This window comes from Aphelocoma coerulescens, chromosome 3, assembly GCF_041296385.1.
Source record: "Aphelocoma coerulescens isolate FSJ_1873_10779 chromosome 3, UR_Acoe_1.0, whole genome shotgun sequence".
Lineage (NCBI taxonomy): Eukaryota > Metazoa > Chordata > Aves > Passeriformes > Corvidae > Aphelocoma > Aphelocoma coerulescens.
In genome coordinates, this window is record NC_091016.1 from 97,770,862 (window position 1) to 97,789,284 (window position 18,423).

Sequence of the window (18,423 nt, forward strand, 5' to 3'; positions counted from 1 at the left end):
AGAGAGAGATCACTCACCAGATACTGCCACGGGCAAAACAAACTTGAATTAGAGATACTAATTTAATGTATTACTAGCAAAGTCAGAGCAGAATAATGAAAAGTAAAATAAGGTCTTAAAAACACCTTCCCCCCACCCCTCCCTCTTCCCCAGATTATCTCCTACCCCAGAGGCACAGGAAGACAGGGAATGGGGATTATGATCAGTTCACCAGAGGTTGTTTCTGCCTCTGCTCTGGAAGAGGAGACCTTCCCACAGAAGAGAATTCTCCACAAACTTCTCTCATGTCAGTCCATCCAACAGGCAACAGTTCTCTACAAACTGCAGCAGTGAGGGATACTTTTCCATGGGGTGCAGTCCTTCAGGAATAGGCTGCTCCAGCATGAGTTCCCTACTGGGTCACAAGTTCTACCAGGAAACCTGCTCCAGCATGGGCTCCTCTCTCTGTGGGTCTGCAGATCCTTGCCAGGAGCCTGCTCCAGCATGGACCTCCTACAAGTTCACAGCCTGCTCTCAGGCAACCACCTGCTCTGGCATGGGTCTCCTCCATGGGCTGCAGGGGCACAGCTGCCTCACCATGGGCTGCACCATGGGCTGCAAGGGAATCTCAGCTCTGGCACCTGGAGCACCTCCTGCCCCTCCTTCTGCACTGACCTTTGTGTCTGCAGAGCTGTTCCTCTCACATATTCTCACTCTGCTCTTGTCTGGCTGCAGTTGCAACAGCTCAGTAACTTTTTTTTCTTCTTAAATCTGTTATCTCATAGCTCTTACCACCATTTCTGATTGGTCCAGCCTTGGCCAGTGGCACATCCATCTACGAGCTGGCTGGGATTGGCTCCGCTGGACATGGAGAAAGCTTCTGGCAGCTTTTCACAGAAGTTGCTCCTCTAGCCCTCCCCTACCAAAACTAGGCCATGCAAACCCAATAAAACTGTGTGTGTGCAGGTGTAGAAAAATATGCATCCACATGATTTTAACACGTGCTGTGTAAAAATAAGAACAATGTGAGCAAATATCATCAAACTATAAATGCTATTGTTTATTTACATTGAATGGCTTCCCTTGTAAGATAAAGTTTATTCTTTAGAATAATTTTCTCATTTGTAAATATCAGTTTAGGAGCCACCATCTTTAAGGGGAATTTAAATATCTGAAAGTGTCAGATAAGGATGCTGAGGGGAAAAAAGACAAAAAGAGAAAAAAAAAGGTATTTAAGACAAATTGAACTATAACTAATGCAAATCTAATGAACATTTCTAAGGTATTTAACATAATACTGTGTTTTCATCATTCTCATTATGACTCCAAGCAAAAGCTTCATGATCTTATTTTGGTTTTCTTTCTGTAATCACTCATCTCCATGCAATAAAAATTGCTAGATATATTCAAGGGACAGAAAAGGCTAATCTGTAAATTAAATAGTCCTGGAGGACTCTGTAATCTGTTGTCTTTGACTGTAATACACAAAAGTCTCAAGCATATGATTAAGGACCTTGCATTTTCAGATATATTCTTTAAAAAGTAAGGATTTAATGAAGGGTTTTGTTGAATGTATAAGAACATATAAGAGTTGAGTAGTCTTTGCATATTTTCTTCATAAAGTTAAAATTCTCAGGCCTACATCTTTGGAATATCTACTTTTATAATAAAATGTTAAATTATTATCAGAAAAATATTTATGGTTAAAGCTCGTGAGTAGAACTTAGATGTTCTTGTTTAGTTCCTTGTTTTGCCTCAGATGTCTTATCTCAACTTTATTAGCATTAGTTTTGTCAACAGAGGGAGCGAACAAGAAAAGTATGACTTTAAGCTCTTTCTCTTCTGCACACAAGTACAATGAAATGCACTAAATACATATCAAATATTTAGCAGGAATAAAAATAGGAAAAAACTGACTTTTGTTACAGTGTTGTAGTTCTGATCAGTTCATTTGACTTATTCCAGTTTCCCATTACTAATTAGATGTTGCCCTTGATTTGTTGTACATTTTCTGTTTTGTAATGAGGTTTCAATATTCAACTGTATTTGGTGTGGAAACAGAAATATTTTCCTCTGTTTGAATTCCTAGGCTGCCGTGGAAAATACATGTGAACCTTAAGGAACAAGTGTTCTGAAGTTATCCTCAGAATGAAGCAGATGTGAAAGAAAACTTCCATTGGTCAGGTGAAACGATGACTATGAAATCAGTATTTTGCATGTTAGTGTGCTTTCTTCAACTTTGCATTGTCAATGGGCAGGTAATATGTGAGAGGCAAATGACCACTGAATGGAGAACAGAACCAAAACCTACCGTAATAAAATGGACACCAAGGGAAAATATCTGTTCAGACTTTTACACTGAATGCTGGAATATGAATAAAAGTATTACTGGAGAAATCTCTGAAGAACATAACATCAGTATCCCTCAGATATGCCCTTTACAGCTTCAATTAGGTGATAGTCTCTTCATCTCCTCTGAGCCATCCTTTCAGTCCTATGGAATGAATTTGGTAAATGTCTCCAAGGAAGAATTTATTAACTGCCCTAAAGCTGGTTTTCTTCAAGAGCAGTTGATTTTTGTTTGCCAGATAAGAGGACTGCACCAAGTGGACCCTAACTGGCTTGGTGTTGGAACTCATTACTTTGCAGAACTTCACAAGAGAGGTCCACTATTGTGCAACATGGGCCTTCGTCTGAACGTAACAGTGAAGCAGCAGTTTTGCCAACAGTCTCTGGATGCACCACTATGCTCTGGGCATGGAAAATGTCTAAGCCATGTTTGGGAAAAAGCATATAATTGCCATTGTTTCTCACAGTATTCAGGAACATTCTGCCAGAAGTTTGATATATGCTCCACTAAACCTTGCCACAACAATGCGTCCTGCACTGAGAAATCAGAACTTTCTGGAGATTCCTACAAATGCACATGTCCTCCAAAATTTTCAGGTATTTCTTTTCTCCTCTAGGAATAAGTGTTATCATACACTGTATAAACGATCATACACTTTCCTTAATAGATTGCAAAACAATAAGAACAATACTAGCAAGGCTTTTGTCTAATATTATTGCCCACTGCTGCTACTGCACCTGCAGAGTCTCTTTTACATGGAGTCACTTATGGGAGACTGTGCAGGCATTTGAAGATAGTTTGTACTTGCTGACATTCATAAGTGCATTGTAGAGAAAAACAGAGGAAGTTCTTATCATGCTTCTTTCCTACTTAACCATGAGACATTAATAGGTACTTGTTGACTTACAGAAGTAACTGTTTTTTTCCTTTTTTTTTCCTGCAGTTCAGGTCCTTAGACCAAATATAAATAATTTGGAGTAAGCTCCCCCAAAAGTAGCCAGTTAACCATACTGATGAAAAAGAGTAAATGGTTTCATTGAAATGAGCATTTCATTCAACCTGCCAAAACTCCCCTCCATTTTCAGTTTAAAGACCTTTCAAATTACATTTAGTGAAATTTTAAAATCAAAATTTGGTTTAACTGAAAAGTCAAACCTTAAATTAGAAGGATATGCAAAACAAAATACTTAATATTTTCATCCAGATTTTTCTGTCCCCCTAAAGTTTTTTTCAAAGGAAATTTGTTAAACAAACTGTTATCCAAAATTAAATATGTCACAAATGAAAAAAGAAAAATCAAGTAATCCTATTAGGAAATATTGCAGTACTTACCCAAAACTCCTTGAAGAAACTGACTTTGGTTTTGGATTACAATACCAGAGAGTACAACATGACTGGGTAAATTCTTATCTAACCATTATCTTTATTTCATGGACAAAAAAAAAAAGTGAATTAAGGAAATTATGGGGATGTTGGGGATGTTGTTTCTGCATTCAGACCACTAGAGGTTGGGTATGTTTTAGAAAGTACTAGAAACATTCATTCTCATCACAAAAAGAATTTTTGTAGCTCTTTTTGTACTTGTGGAGCAGAATTCTTGTAATGTTCCTCTGTTGGACTGAACAACTATGGTCTCACTATAGCAATGCTATGCTATGAAGCACAGCTGATGACTCAGGAATGAGGTTCATAGAACACACTTCATACAAATGAAGCTTATGTTGCATAAAGATTGCTGTAATTTATTTTTAATTGCTTTTCAAAGTGCGTAATAATTTGGTTACTAATGCATTTGCCAATAGATTATGCAGGTATGAATAAGTCAATGTTATGAGAAAAATATTTTTGTAATTATTAGAAGTGCAATTAGACGGTAGAAAGCATTGATGGTATGCAGTATGTTTTATATTTCCTTTATCATTACTGGCGGCTGTGTAAAATTCTTTGAAAAGAATAATATCAAAAGTGTCTGGTACTAATTAAACTCAAATTAATGAAAAAATTTGCAAGCAATTTTGTTAAAAGCAATCATCATGCTTAATGTTATCAACAAGCAATGTTTAAAACATTTTGTTAGCCTATATAGGAGAGTTTTAGGTAATGCCCTCATTTTGTACTGACAATACTGGTCCATAAATAAGCTGTATGTAAACAAGAAGAGTTAGGAGACTAAACAACCATATATTATGTGCATGGCTGCAAAAGAGTGAGGGAGGAAAAGGTGCCTTCCATAACATAAAGTGTATTAGAAATTTGAAAACTTTTTGAAGTGTGAATAATGTCATACTAATAATTCAAGAGGCAAGCATAATTATATGGTATTTAGAACTGTATGCTGTAATAGCATAAACAACTTATAACTGAAATTGTAATTTCCAGAAAGCTGCATATTAAAAATATTCTCACATTTCCACTCAACATGAGAGCATCTTTTGTTCTCAATGCTGAAAGGAATTGTAACTATACGTTAGGTGAGGTTGAGCACAGTAGCTCATATAAAAGTAGATTAATATCTTTCTGACTTGCCTTAGAATTTCAGTAAGTTTGGAGCAAACTAATGAACAATGTTAGCACAAATACCTATCTAGCCATTTACATATCTATATTGTAGCTATAAATTTGACATTTATAAAAAATTCACCAACCCCTCGAAATAGTTACTAAAATTCGATGTTCCTATTATTCCTTTGACATAGGTAAAAATTGTACAGAAATAGTTGGACAGTGCCAGCCATCTACATGTTTCAATGGTAACTGCATCAATGTTACTCCAAACACTTTTCTTTGTGAGTGTGACAAGGGCTTTACAGGTAGGAAATACCTTTTTTCCCTGTCTTACAATAACAATTTTATCTGTTGTAATAATGGTATGGATTTTTGCTTTATTAAAACAGTGATTTTAGATGATTATTGCACAGTTTTCCATATCCTTAGATTTTTTAAAAACAGGTTTTGTAAAATATAAAAATTAGACTTCCAAATTACTCATGTACTGATAGAACTCATGTACATTCCATAAATGATAGAAGCTTTTCACAATCAGATCCCATCCACAAGTACCTTTCTTCTATTGGCAGTATAACAGAGTAAGACTCAAATCACTGACGCACTGCTTCTCAAATACAGAATTCACAAGAATCAGAACTCTTCCTGGATGGATGATTTTAAATGGTCATGACATTTGTATTCATAATTTCAACATCCTCTTATAGATGTTTTAGAAATAAAGGTTGGAAATAATCTAAAGAGTCAATAATGTCATGATTTAGGGGTGTGACGATTAAAAAGAAGGGAGTTAATCGGTTTATTTATGATATATGGGACAAATAAGATGTTTTCCTGAGAGAAGCTCGTATGAAAAAATGTATCTAAAACCATCCTATGTAAACATTCTTGGGGGATTAGGATAGAAGTCAAAAACTATTTATTCTTGTGCTTCACAGCAGAAGTTCACTGTATGAATGTGAGAAAAGCACTAATACTTAGAAGAACATTCTTTAAGAAGGAGCTAAGTATAAAGCTAGCTCTTGAATATCCAAGGACAGTAAAACTTTTCCAAATGTCTCTTTCTTGGAAGCATCACTTATCCTTGTCAATTATAGAATACAAAGAAATCCTTACACTGAGATGAAGAGTTAAAAGAAAAAAAAAAAAAAAAGCATACTGGAGTTAGAGGGATCAAAGAGCCAATCTTTATTTTCATAGTGAAGGACTGAAGATCCTTGTTGATATTTTAATTAAGTCTGTATAGAACTATATTTTAAAAAAATGTGATAGACATGCTGAATTCTAAATTCCTAGTAAATCTGTTTTATATTCTCCTTTTCTTCCCTTTCTTTCACTGTAGAAGCATCATGGTCAGCATAATTCTGAGAAAACTGAAAAAAGCCCCTCTTTTTTAAAAGTAAAAAATTCCATTAATAAAGTTTTCTGGAGCTGGTTCCCACCCCCCCCCCCACCCCCCCTCCCCCAGCCCATATCGTTTTTGAACATTTACCTTTCACACAAATTGTGTAGGCACATCACTCTTGAAATTTTCCCTACAAAAATCTTTTTTATCCTTGCAGTTTTGACATAGTGAGGGAGAGGAGAAATGAGACAGGAGGAACACCCTTCCAGATGCAGTAAATCCAAACCCATAATGACATGAAAATAGTTTCATGTCATACTACTGGAGGGCAAGATACATTGCAACCTAGTCTCCAAGTAGATGGTAAGGATTGAGAAGGAGAAAAGGAGACTATGAGTATAACTAGTTCCCTTCTTATTCTTCACTTAGCTAGAAGAAAATGGAGAATCCTTTTTTGTTTCTAAGCATAAGTATCTTAGAAGGAGAAGGATTTTAACAATTTTTTCTGCTTCTGTAGTACTGATTGACTAACATACAGTATAATTTTACAATTATTTTCTCGCCAAATGTGGTGGTTTAAGTCTACATGTCTTCCCATGGTCCTGTGTAAAGATATTTGCTAGTACAAAGGCAATGTCAAGAATAGCTTCCTGAAAGAATACTACCCATGTGAAAACAAATGTTTTTCTAGGAAAACAAACAATTTCCTATTGGTGTTCCATTGCAGCTCTATTGTGTTCTCAGCCACGGTGAGTTGTGTAATTATGAATCTTGTAAGTTGTATACTATTTTAATTGTGTGAAATTGGTAGAAAACTCAAAACATTCTTCTGTCTTGATGTTGAACTTGCACACAGAAAACAAAACATAAAAACAAGATTGTGCACATTATGTTTAGGATTTTGTAAACTTTGTCCTACCTTTTTTCTAAAATGAGGCAAGACTTGCAGTAACTAGTTCACATGATCTGAATGAAAATATTAAAAATACTTGTTACTCTATATTGATGGGATGCAAATAAAATTATAATAAAATAAAAATGCTCGAAAGCATTTATTCAAAATAAGTAAAGATTGCTGAGTCCAAGTTGTGTTTGCAAGGATAGAACAGATCTATTAGACAAGCAATGTAAATTCTCATGTCAACTATGTGGGGTGGGGGGGTTTTTATTAATTATTTAGTTCGCTCACTGAGCTCTCAAAACCTTCTTTACTCTTTTTTGAAAGAAGACTTTTAACATAACAGTAAACAGCTAGCTTTAGGTTTGCCAGTATTCTTATGATTGAATACTCCAATTCATACCAGAATTTGCACCCTTAGACTTCTTAAGAAGCATTTAGAGAAAGGGAATACAAGTAAAACAAAGATGGGGTGGGTACAGAGAGGAAGGAGGAAAAAATAGGCTGGAAGTGTGCAAGCAGTTGCTGCTCAGTACTCTTGTCTCACAGAGACCTGCACTGAATCACTGTAGTCTATCCAGTCTTTTTATTAAATCTTTTCTTAACTCTCTTTCCACATAATCTCACTCTCTCCCTATCTATGTGTTCTAAGGTCCCAATGCCAGAACTGGAGAGAAAAAAGTGCCTGAATTTGGTGTCACTAATTTGAGTTAGACCACTGGTGATAATGGGCCTAATGTCTTTGGTGCCAGCAGTTGGAGTAAATTAGGGTCTCAGCATCAGCAAGCTGAAGAGAGACCACAGATTGTAGAAGTGTTTGTCTGAAGGGAGTCAGTTTAATGCCAGAAAAAGGCATCAGACTCAGCGATGGCAGCTCTCATGCATGGTGCCAATCAGAGCAGGTGAGAGTCCCAGCACCAGCAAGTGGAGAGCAGAGCAAGAGTGACAGAGCCACTCAGAAGATAAAATGTTTATATTTTCCTCTGAGCTGGTTTCTGAGTGTGTGTGCATATGTGCATGTGCACGTGTGTATGTGCAGTTCATTAGCACACTTCAAGCTGGACTATCTGGTGGGTAGGAGGCACAGGATCTGGGCATCAATTTTAGATGAGCTGAGGTCCCACACTGTTATTGAGGGGGTTCACAAAAGTGTTGGTCCTTGGGAAACAGAGGGTAAGGAGGCTGTGTATCTTTACTAGCAAACTTCAATCCTGATCAGTCAGAGAAGAGGACTAGGATTTGGCTGTTTGTACATATGAATTCTGGGTGGGTGACGTTAAAGGCAATGCCTTATCTGTGGCTTGTCTATGTAGATGGTTGCATTAGTGTCTCCTACATGTGTGCATCTCTGGCATACATGTTCATTTTGGCTGCTAGCTGAGCCTGCAAACAGGAAAGCAGCAGCTGCATTCATTGGATGGATGGGACTCCCAGGACTTTGGGTTCAGGAGACTGAGGGGAGATCTCATTTCAGTCTACAACTTCTTTATGAGAAGAGGAGGGGCAGGTATCTCTTCTCTCTTGTGACTGGTGACAGGTCTTGAGGAAGTGGCCTGAAGCTTCAGGTCAGGGGAAGTTTAGATTGGATATCAGGAAAAGGTCCTTCACCCAGAGGGTGGTTGAGCACTGGAACAGGCTCCCCCAGAGACACAATCGCAGCACCAAGAGTTCAAGAAATGTTTGTACATTGCTTTCAGGTACATGGTGTGATTCTTGGGCTGTCCTTTGCAGGGCCAGGAGTTGAACTCAGTGATCCCAATGGGTCCAACTCAGCATATTCTATGATTATATGGTTCTAAGAATCTCATTTAGCTAGGAGAAAAGAAAATGCCATCTTTACAAAGAGTTTTCATACATGCAAAAGAAGGGGCTGTTACTTGATACCATTATTATTTAAAAGGATGCAAAATTATAAAAAAAAAAAAAAAAAGAAGAGGATAAGATACCCAAAAGTAATCTAGACTCCATACCCTTTCTTCAGGGGCCTTATTCATATTTATCATCATATAGAGTGCCTGGCTCAAGCTGCAGTTCCAGCCAGCTCCAACCCACCTACTACAGGTCATGGCTAAGCTCACAGCTGAGATGGGGGCACCTTGGGTGAAATGTACCTAAGAAAAGGCAAAACGCTGCACAGGTATAGAGGAATAAAGCAAAAAATATGTGAGAAACAGCTCAGTGGATGTCAAGACAAGTAAAAGAAGGGGGAGGAGGTGCTGCAAGCACCAGAACAGATATTCCCTTGCAGCTTGTGGTGAAGAATGTGGTGGAGCAGGTATTTCCCTGCAGGGTGTGTAGCAGTCTGGAGTGGAGTGAATTGAGACCTAAGAAAGGGAGGAGAAAAGGTGTACTCAGAATGGCACTGAGTACAGGTGTATTAATATGTTTGGTATACCAAGCAGAGAAAATGACAGATGAAAAATTCCCTAGATGTTTGTATTTCTTTTGAAGAAGATAAAATTAGCTACATGATTTTGAGTCTACTTATCTAAAATGTTGTATCTGGTTTAAACATGCATTAAAAATGGATAATGAGACCAATGAGTCAGAAAAGCTTCAGACCAAATACTAAATAAAATTTTCTTTAATGACAATAGAACAATAGGTATGTAGTAATACATTGCAGGATACCAGAGTGATCAGCCTGTAGCCTTGTATAAGCTTTAAAGACACTACAGACATGCTGTAAGTTACAGACAGCTTCATGAGCTTGTTACACAATTTTAAATCATTACTTGGCCAGTAGTGTGCATCACACTGCAGTCTGATTTGTTTCTGTATTTTCAAAGCCTCTGCTTTGAACTGTTTGGAACCCCTCCCACAGTCTTATGATTATTCACTTTTACATACCTGTCTAGTCTGCAATAGCTTACAATGAAAATCACTGGTGTTTAAAAACTTATCACTGTATATAAATCACTTTCTCAAATGATTATTATTAGCATCTGAGTCACTACTGGAATTTTTGTTATGTTTTCAACTGTGGTTCTTTTCAGATTTTAGCAAAATCATAAAATTAAGTCAGCAAAGACATTCATTTTGATCTTACTTGGTCTGCCCTAGAATTGCCTGTCTCTCCACTGACAACAGAGATATCACAGTAAGCAAGATAGTAACTTGTATGTTTCAGTTAAGTGCCTAAAATAGGATGGAGAAATTCTGTGTGTTTCATTTCATTAGCATATAAAAAGGGGATTAATCAAAAGGTGTGAACAAATGGGGAAATAGGGAATGAGAAAATGTTTGGACGTAAATTCTAGCTAATTGTTAATTTTAGTTTATTGTTTCAGCATCTGCTAGGTGCTTTATGAAAGGGCATATCATCAATAGTATTCATTAATGAAGTAGCCAGTTCTGTAAAAGATTCTTTTGGGAAAGGTAATGCTGCTTCTCCTACAACTTTAAAACAAGCCAGTGTAATAGTCATTATTTATTAAAAAATATATATATGAAATATGACAAGCAGTAGGAAGCAGAAGGAGCATTTCCATAGGGCCAGAAGTGAGCATGTATTTTCTTTTCTTAATAGACCTTTTCAGATACATTATCCAGACTCAGTTTCATGTAACTATAATCAGTGTAGAACTCAAAGCATTTAAAGCCAAGATTTAATAATAACTTTTTGTATAACTTAAGAAGATAGGATGACCCCACAAAAGAGGACATAGTGGAGGAGTGGGAAAAAAGAAAAAAACAGGAAAAAGAGATTTGTTTCTATAAAACTGAGTTGAATGTTTGTGATACTTCACCAGAAGATGGGCTCAGAAGGTGATATCAGCTAATAAACTGAATGGAAATGAGGGTTTAGAGAAAGACATCTGAAGTTTATTAATTAGTATTCAAAGGGAAAAAAACCCCTGGAAACAAAAGAAGAGATAAATGAATGAAAAATAAGAGGAATGGAAGTGGTTGAAATAAAACCAGAAACATTCTTTGCAAAAAGGCAAAAGTGAGTGTTCGTAATACTGGTTATGTTTGGGAATCTAGGGTAGCCAATGAGGCTGATGAATGAAAGGTTGCTGAAATATGGCATTCTTTGTTAACCATAAATCACAGCAAATACCAAGAACAAAAGAACTCTCTCTACCTCAGCACAATGCTGGGCCTGAAATGGGAGACATGCCAAAGGCTCCATTAAGTCCATAAAATATATCACTTATATCACTATTCATTTTTATGGAAGTGATTGGATAGTGAGGTGATGGATGAATAGACAGATAGGTGGATAATACAACAAACAGAGATTGCTCATGGTTTGACTGTCATTATTCATATTTAGCAATCACAGTTGTATTGGTGAAGAAAAAGCATACATTGCAATATATTGGTTTAATATTTATGAAAAAATAGAGATGTTATATTTCTTTTTGGTTCTGCCTGTGCTTCCATTTCACTTACAGAGTTATAAATTACACTTACTAAGAGGAAAAAAATAAAACCCACAAGGTGATGTGAAAGCTTAGAGAGCATAGTGAAGTCTCACAAACTGACAAAGCAAATAGTAAAAATAATAGTCATTCTAGAAAAAAGACACAGTTTTGCAGGAAATAATGAAAGTGACATAGTCAGTAAAGTTACTGACACTTTGAACAGCAGAGTGTTTAAAATTCTCAGCATTAAGCAAGTAAAAAACTTCTAAAAGAAAAAAAAATGGGAATCAAATCCCCAGTTTATAAGCAAAATTAAAAGTTTACTTTTACTATTTCACAGTGGGTTGATAATAATATCTTATGAAATTCATGCAGAGAAGGAAAAAACCAAAAAGGATAAGATGGAATACTGCAAAATTGAAAAAAATAGAAAATATCACCCTTACATTAATTCTTTCTGCAACTTCAGTCATTGTTGACTCTATGTCGGGAGCAGTCTATTACCTGACATAGAGACACCTGGACAAGTGTATTTGTTCTTAAAAAAAGCATCTAGCTGTGTTGCTTTTCTTAGTAGTCAAAATTATATTCTGACACTTTATATCAGCAAAATAATTCATAAAGACTCATACAGAAAGCACTGAGATGCTTATTCTGATGACTGCAAGTTTCTCAACTTCTGCACATTACATAAAACTGGTTTTGAAAAAATGAATAGAACATACTTGCATTCAAAATTATGAATGATGAGTTTTAATGTCCCAAAACTGAACACGAATTCATCTCTTTGTCATCCATGTATATTTTATCAGTTATATTGTCAGCCTAGCTAAATCCTAACACAGATTTTTAAGTTATTCAGTGGCAATGCATAGATCTAACTGACTTTTCAGCATCTTCTAGTTCTTCAGTACAGTGAAGATGGATGAGGACCTTAATTTCCTCGATGTTTATGTTAAGGCTTGATCTCTTGTTGTTTTGATCAAAAGAATTGATGATATATGGCATATATCCTAATATGTACATAATGATTGGCTAAGAACAGTCTATAGCACAACAATTATATAAATCTTGATTTAACACAAAATCTCTTTCTAACATATGCTGACAAGTACAGATTCCTTTCTGCCAACTAAGTACAACTTACAGGTTGTACTATCAAAAAAGTTACTGCATTGTAGCTTTTTATCGCTGGAAGACATAACAAGGACCTGTGTCTCACCCATTATGAAATAAAAAAATATATTTGAAACCTTGCCTGTATTATGAATTTTTCCTGAAGCCTTCAGGCAATCTGATAGCTGATAGTACTGAGTGGTTTGTATTGATTCATAGTATTATTTTAAAATTTCCTTTGTTGTAGAAATCATACCAGCTTTGATTATCATCATGGTTTAACCCCCATAGGCAGGAAAGCCCCACCCAGCCGTGCTCACTCCCCACCAGTGAGATGGGGCAGAGAATCAAAAGGGTAAAGGTGAGAAAACTCATGGGTTGAGATGAAAAAAAGTTTAATAGGTAAAGGTAAAGCTGTTCACACAAGAACAGCAAACTAAGGAATTCATTCACCACTTCCCATGGGCAGGTAGGTGTTCAGCCATCACCAGGAGAGCAGGGCTCCATCACATGTAATTGTTACTTGGAAAGACAAACAACATCAATCCAGATGTCCTTCTTTTCTTCCTTCTTTTCCCACCTTTTTGTTGCTGAGCATGACACCATAGGGTGTGGAATATCACTTTGGTCAGTTGTGGTCAGCTATCCTGGCCATGTTCCCTCCCACTTCCTTTTGCACTCCCAGCCTGCATATTGGTAGAGTGGGGGAAGGAGCAGAAAAGGCCTTGATGCTGTGTGTAAGCAGTGGTCAGCAAAAACTAAAACATGACTGATTTTTCAGAACAGCTTCCATCATAAATCCAAAACACAGCCTCATACTAACTACTGTGAATAAAATTGACTTGATCCCAGACAAAACCAGTAAAATCAGAAACTGAACAGATTATCCAGAAGGTTATTAGGATCAGCACTGTCAAGCATAATTCTCCTAATAATATTTTTATCACTGGGAGAATCAGTATGGTCATTATCATTCGTGAGAAGTCATTTTTCTATTTGAAGTCGTGAACATTATCTTTCAAGTGAAAAAAATGTTCTTTATATGAACTTTGTTAAAAGCACAGTCTTTCTGAGTCAGTAATGTCTCCTATACTTCTTTATTTTGGTGGGAATGCTGCAAGTTTCTGTTGAATGACTCTATTGCAGCTGTTAAGTAGTTTTAAGCATATCACAAAGGTGGTACTGCTACTATCTGTGTCTTGATGGGTAGCTTAAGTTTCATTTAGCATTTTGTCAGGAATGATAGATGAATGATTTAATGGTACTGAATTGTTCGCCTTGCACCAGGAATTCAGGATTTCTTTTCCATCAGTTGACAGAATTTGATCGTCTCCATTGAAATGCTGTGCAATAGCACCATCATAGGGACACATATAATTTGAAGCCACTGAAAAGATGTTTGATGTGATACCATTTTGCATTTTGTTGACATTTATACTTTCCTTCATTATCATTTTAAAACTTTCATTTATGGTGAGCAGCTTGTTTATATGCCAGTTTTTACATTTTACTCTAGCTTTGTTCTACATTTATACTTAAACAGTGTTCTGGTGAAATTATTTTTAAAAGAACCCAAACGCATCTCACATTTGCCTTTGACAAAGCAAAGAACTTCCTCTGAGGTAGTGTATGCTGCCTGACATCTATGCTGGCTGAAAAAAATCAAAGAATGTAATATTAAATTAATGTCAGTGTTATCTACTTCATCCCTCTTCTCCACTGCTGGATACCTAGAACATTCCCTACAAGAAAAAATATTTTCTTTTATTTGGCTGCAACAAGATAACCACTACATGATTTCTAGTCATCGTCCCTCAGCTTTTTTTTGTACACTTCCTAGCATGAAACTATTTACCAGTAAGTGCTAATCTGTTAGGACCCCAAAAATAAAGGCACTCAGGCTCTGCAAAGCCTTATGTTAAATGCTAAACTAAAATTATATCTATAATGAGTGGCAAAATAATAATAATAGTAATAATAATAATAATAGTATACATATCTTATATATCTGTATAGATTTTGGTAACCCCAAATTGTGTTGTATTGAACAGTCCTCCAAACACCATGCAGACCTCCATGCTGACTCAGTCATGGAAAGGGTTGCTGTATTTTGGTCATTCAAGCTATTACAGGATTTTCTTAGAGGGCAAACCTTGAAATCTTCCTTGTACTTGGAAGCTGCCATCAAGTTATTCCAAAACTTTTGGGGTTTTTTTCCGTAAACTGAACTCAAGTTCATTCAAATTGTCTTTGTGAATCCTGTTAATTAAAATTTTGATGCTTCTTGTTCTTTTAAGCAGGAGTTTCTATAATGTTTCCCTTTCTATTTTACATTGTTTTTTCAACTGAACAGGTAATCTGAGATAGAACAAGAATAGTTTTCTTCAACTATTTATGAAAAAAAAGTCAAATACTATATTACAATAAATGCAATATAATTGTCATTAAAATACTTGTTGTTCTTTATAAACACAGACTGGTTTGACAAGATTTGTAACTTACAACTCGTGTTGTCTATTTTTGCTACTTTATGGTATCTTTATTGTCTCCCAGGTATTTGCAAATAGCTTGATTACTTGACATTTTCCATTCGAGCTTTTAAAAAGCTAAACATTAAGAATGACTTCCATTATGTTCTTCTTCTCTGCTCTTCTGAGTAATTGAACCTGAACCTTTTGATGTGTTACTATTGATTTTTAAATTGCGATTGTCAGGCATCCTGTCACATGTAGCAACCTACAGGTTGATACCTGCAAACAAACTGCATGTTACATAGGTAATTCTGACATCTGAAACTTCTAAACTACCTCCCAGTGATCTAAATAGAAAACTGCTATGCCTAGACTATATAAGAAGACAATTTTTCCTTCTCAGCTGATTAAAGTACCACAGTAGTGATGACCAGTGTTCTGAAACTCAGTAGTATACTATTTTTACTTTCTATCCTACACATATGTTTATCTAGGTCCTTTCTTTAAATAAGAGCTCAAGGATTTGCCATTTCATGCCATCAATTTGTGACACTGTAAAGATACAGATTTTTGATCTCCTTTGTTCTTTCATCATAGTGAGTATATTACCTTTAATAGTAGTAAAATAACCATCTGCCTCTCTGTAACACCAGCGTCTGGCCTACCAGTTCCTTAGGTACAGAATGGATTTGTCAGTAGTCACATATTGTTGGTTTTCTTCCTTCAGCTTGGCAATCTAAAGCCTTCCAATTAAGATTCTATAATTCGATGACCCCAAATTAGAATCTATACCTAAAGGAAAAAACGTAGAGGAAAATGCATGTCATGGGTTACAGAAAATACTTTTTTATTTATAAGGAAAGTATTTCCATTTAAACAAATAATTTTTGCAATGGCAAAAAAAAATTACTGATTCACATTTTGATTGTTAAGTTTTAAATGCATGAAACTAATTTCTAAATACTGTTATTTAGTCAGTTATTGCATAGATGAGTATTCTTATCTAACTGTAGACTCTGCACATTTCACTGGATTTCATCCTATTTTTCTGTAGTATTTTGAAACCCATCCATAGCAAAAAGCTGTCCCCAACAAATTTCAATAATTTGTAATTACAGACTCTCATTTGGGTCAGACTCATTTTCCAGTGTGACCAACATAATTTTATGGATTTACTTCAGCGATCATTTACAAAAATTGAAAACCCCAAGTCAAACAGCATTCTGTAAATGAGTACACATTTAGAAATGCAATAAATGTTTTGAATGTACTGAATTGCAGCTCCAAGATAATCATGGCTTTATTGGGCAAGAGGAACAAAAGGCTTAAGCATTTATTTAGTTTTACGAATAAAAACCAAAATAGGCAAACCACATCTACTCACTCTCTACTCACGTTTTCAATGTAGTTTTTTACTTTGTGATTCATTATTTGGCACAAATTAAACTGGATTTAATTATATACATTTATTAATCATTGTCTTTTTAAAACAATTGAGTTCTTCACTCATGTCTCAAATCCACCAGTTGTATTGGATCACTGTAATTGTGTTTCTAAATAAAGATATTTCTGAATATATATGTTTTAACAACCAGGCAAAATGTCATGACCTAATATACACTCATTGTGTAGTAAGTTTTTGTGAAACTAATATGATCTTTTCTACAATATGTGGGTATAGCTTTGTTTTATTAAAATTAATTGTGATGTCCTATAACTGTTGCTGCAAGAATTCATGGAGTGAATTCTTTCTGGCTGATATGCATGACTTTCCTTCATCATTTATATCCTGTCAAACTTCTGGGGGAATTTAGAGAGGCAAGAGGAATTTAGAGATACAAGAATTTAGAGATACAAGATTTCTTGTATCTTCACTTAGCATGGGTATGTAGCATGTGTGTATGTAGTGTGTCAAAAAATAAATAAGCTGATGTCCTTGGTGTATGTTACTTCAATTAGAAGTTAATAAATATAATTTAACTCCATTATCTCAGTTACACCAATGAAGACAGGCAGAGAAGACATCAAACTGGGGAGGCTTGAGGCTAAATATGTCAAATTTATGTTAGACAATTATAGAATATCAAAATCATTATACAGTGTGAGTGCCTTGATGATTAGGTGGTATTTGTTTAGAGGGTATTTTATCACAGTTTGGGTAGAGACCACTTATTTTCCAAAGTCCTGCCATCAATATAGAAGCTTTCATGAGCTCTAAGGTGCAGTGTCTGCTTCCTCTCACTGAGTCTTCCCTGCTTAGACTTGCCACTGCTGTGATCTGCATGTGAAAGACCTGATCACTGTACCCTTAGGTGTTCCATGACTGCATGTTGATAGAGAACATAGGCATGCACTCTTCACTTGGTTTGTCCAAAAGAAATCTATTTCACTGCAGGAATAAAGAGCTTAATAAGTGTTCAGTACAAAAAGCTGCAGTTTCACAGTTTTTTACTGTTGTTATTGGCATTTAAAGCCAGCAGGTTGTCTTTACTCAATTAATTTCATAGAATATCACTTAGTAGGAAACATTTTATCAACACTTGACAACTAAAGAATGCTTTGCTTATATCATTGGGGTTTTTTTGTTGCTATTTTTTTATAAAAAGGAAACATAACCAGAACTGTTCCTGAAACTATTTTTATTCAAAACACAGGAAGCCTTTATGCACTATGTTAAACTATTGTACAATACAGAAACTTCTGTGGGTGCCTATTAGCACAAGAAATCATACATGGAGTTCATATTACAGTTCATTCCTGTAACAAAAAAAGCTTTGCTGTATGAAGAATTTTTTTTATTATTATTATGGGGATTATTACAAACGAAGTGAAGTTAGAAATGTAAAGCAAATTTCATGCAATTCCTCTTGAGATCGATTAATTCTAAATATTTTCCTTTTCTTCGATGTATATCCTTGCAGAAGTCACATTTGTAATAGTTTTACGACAGTACATTGAGTAGACTGAAGAACTCTAGAGTCTGAAGAAAAAGAAATTATGTACATGTTTTATTGATTTAAATTACATTGTACACTTCCAATTCTATTCAATACAGTCTAGGTTTCTTTTTGTAATTATGTTAGTGAGGAAAAATTACTAAATATTTTTTTTTCCCTGTATTTGAACTGCCCTTGTTGGTTTTATGAACTCACTCTAGAGAATAATTTCTTTAGTTTGCTTCTGGCATCTGTTATTTTTCTCTTACCTAAGTACTTAATGCTTACTGGTCAACTTGTGGTAGTTTTTTTGAATATAAAGCTGGAGTGAACATAAGCAGTAATTTGAATTTCCTTTAGGCACTAAGTATGGCTACAAGAGCATATCCATCTGTAGTCAAGAGAACTGCATTTCTTCTTGATCTCCTTTTATTACTATGACTTATTTCTTCC

The 18,423-nt window shown here is 35.5% G+C and overlaps 1 protein-coding gene across 1 annotated transcript in view; it reads left to right on the forward strand.

Annotated features, from left to right (window-relative positions):
• Positions 1-2,171: 2,171 nt before the first annotated feature.
• The window catches only part of EYS (eyes shut homolog), a 750,542-nt gene continuing 734,290 nt past the window's right edge, over positions 2,172-18,423 (forward strand). The window contains exons 1-2 of the mRNA XM_069011357.1: positions 2,172-2,925; positions 5,026-5,139. Coding sequence (XP_068867458.1) covers positions 2,172-2,925; positions 5,026-5,139 — 868 coding nt within the window. The remainder of the gene's footprint in view (positions 2,926-5,025; positions 5,140-18,423) is intronic.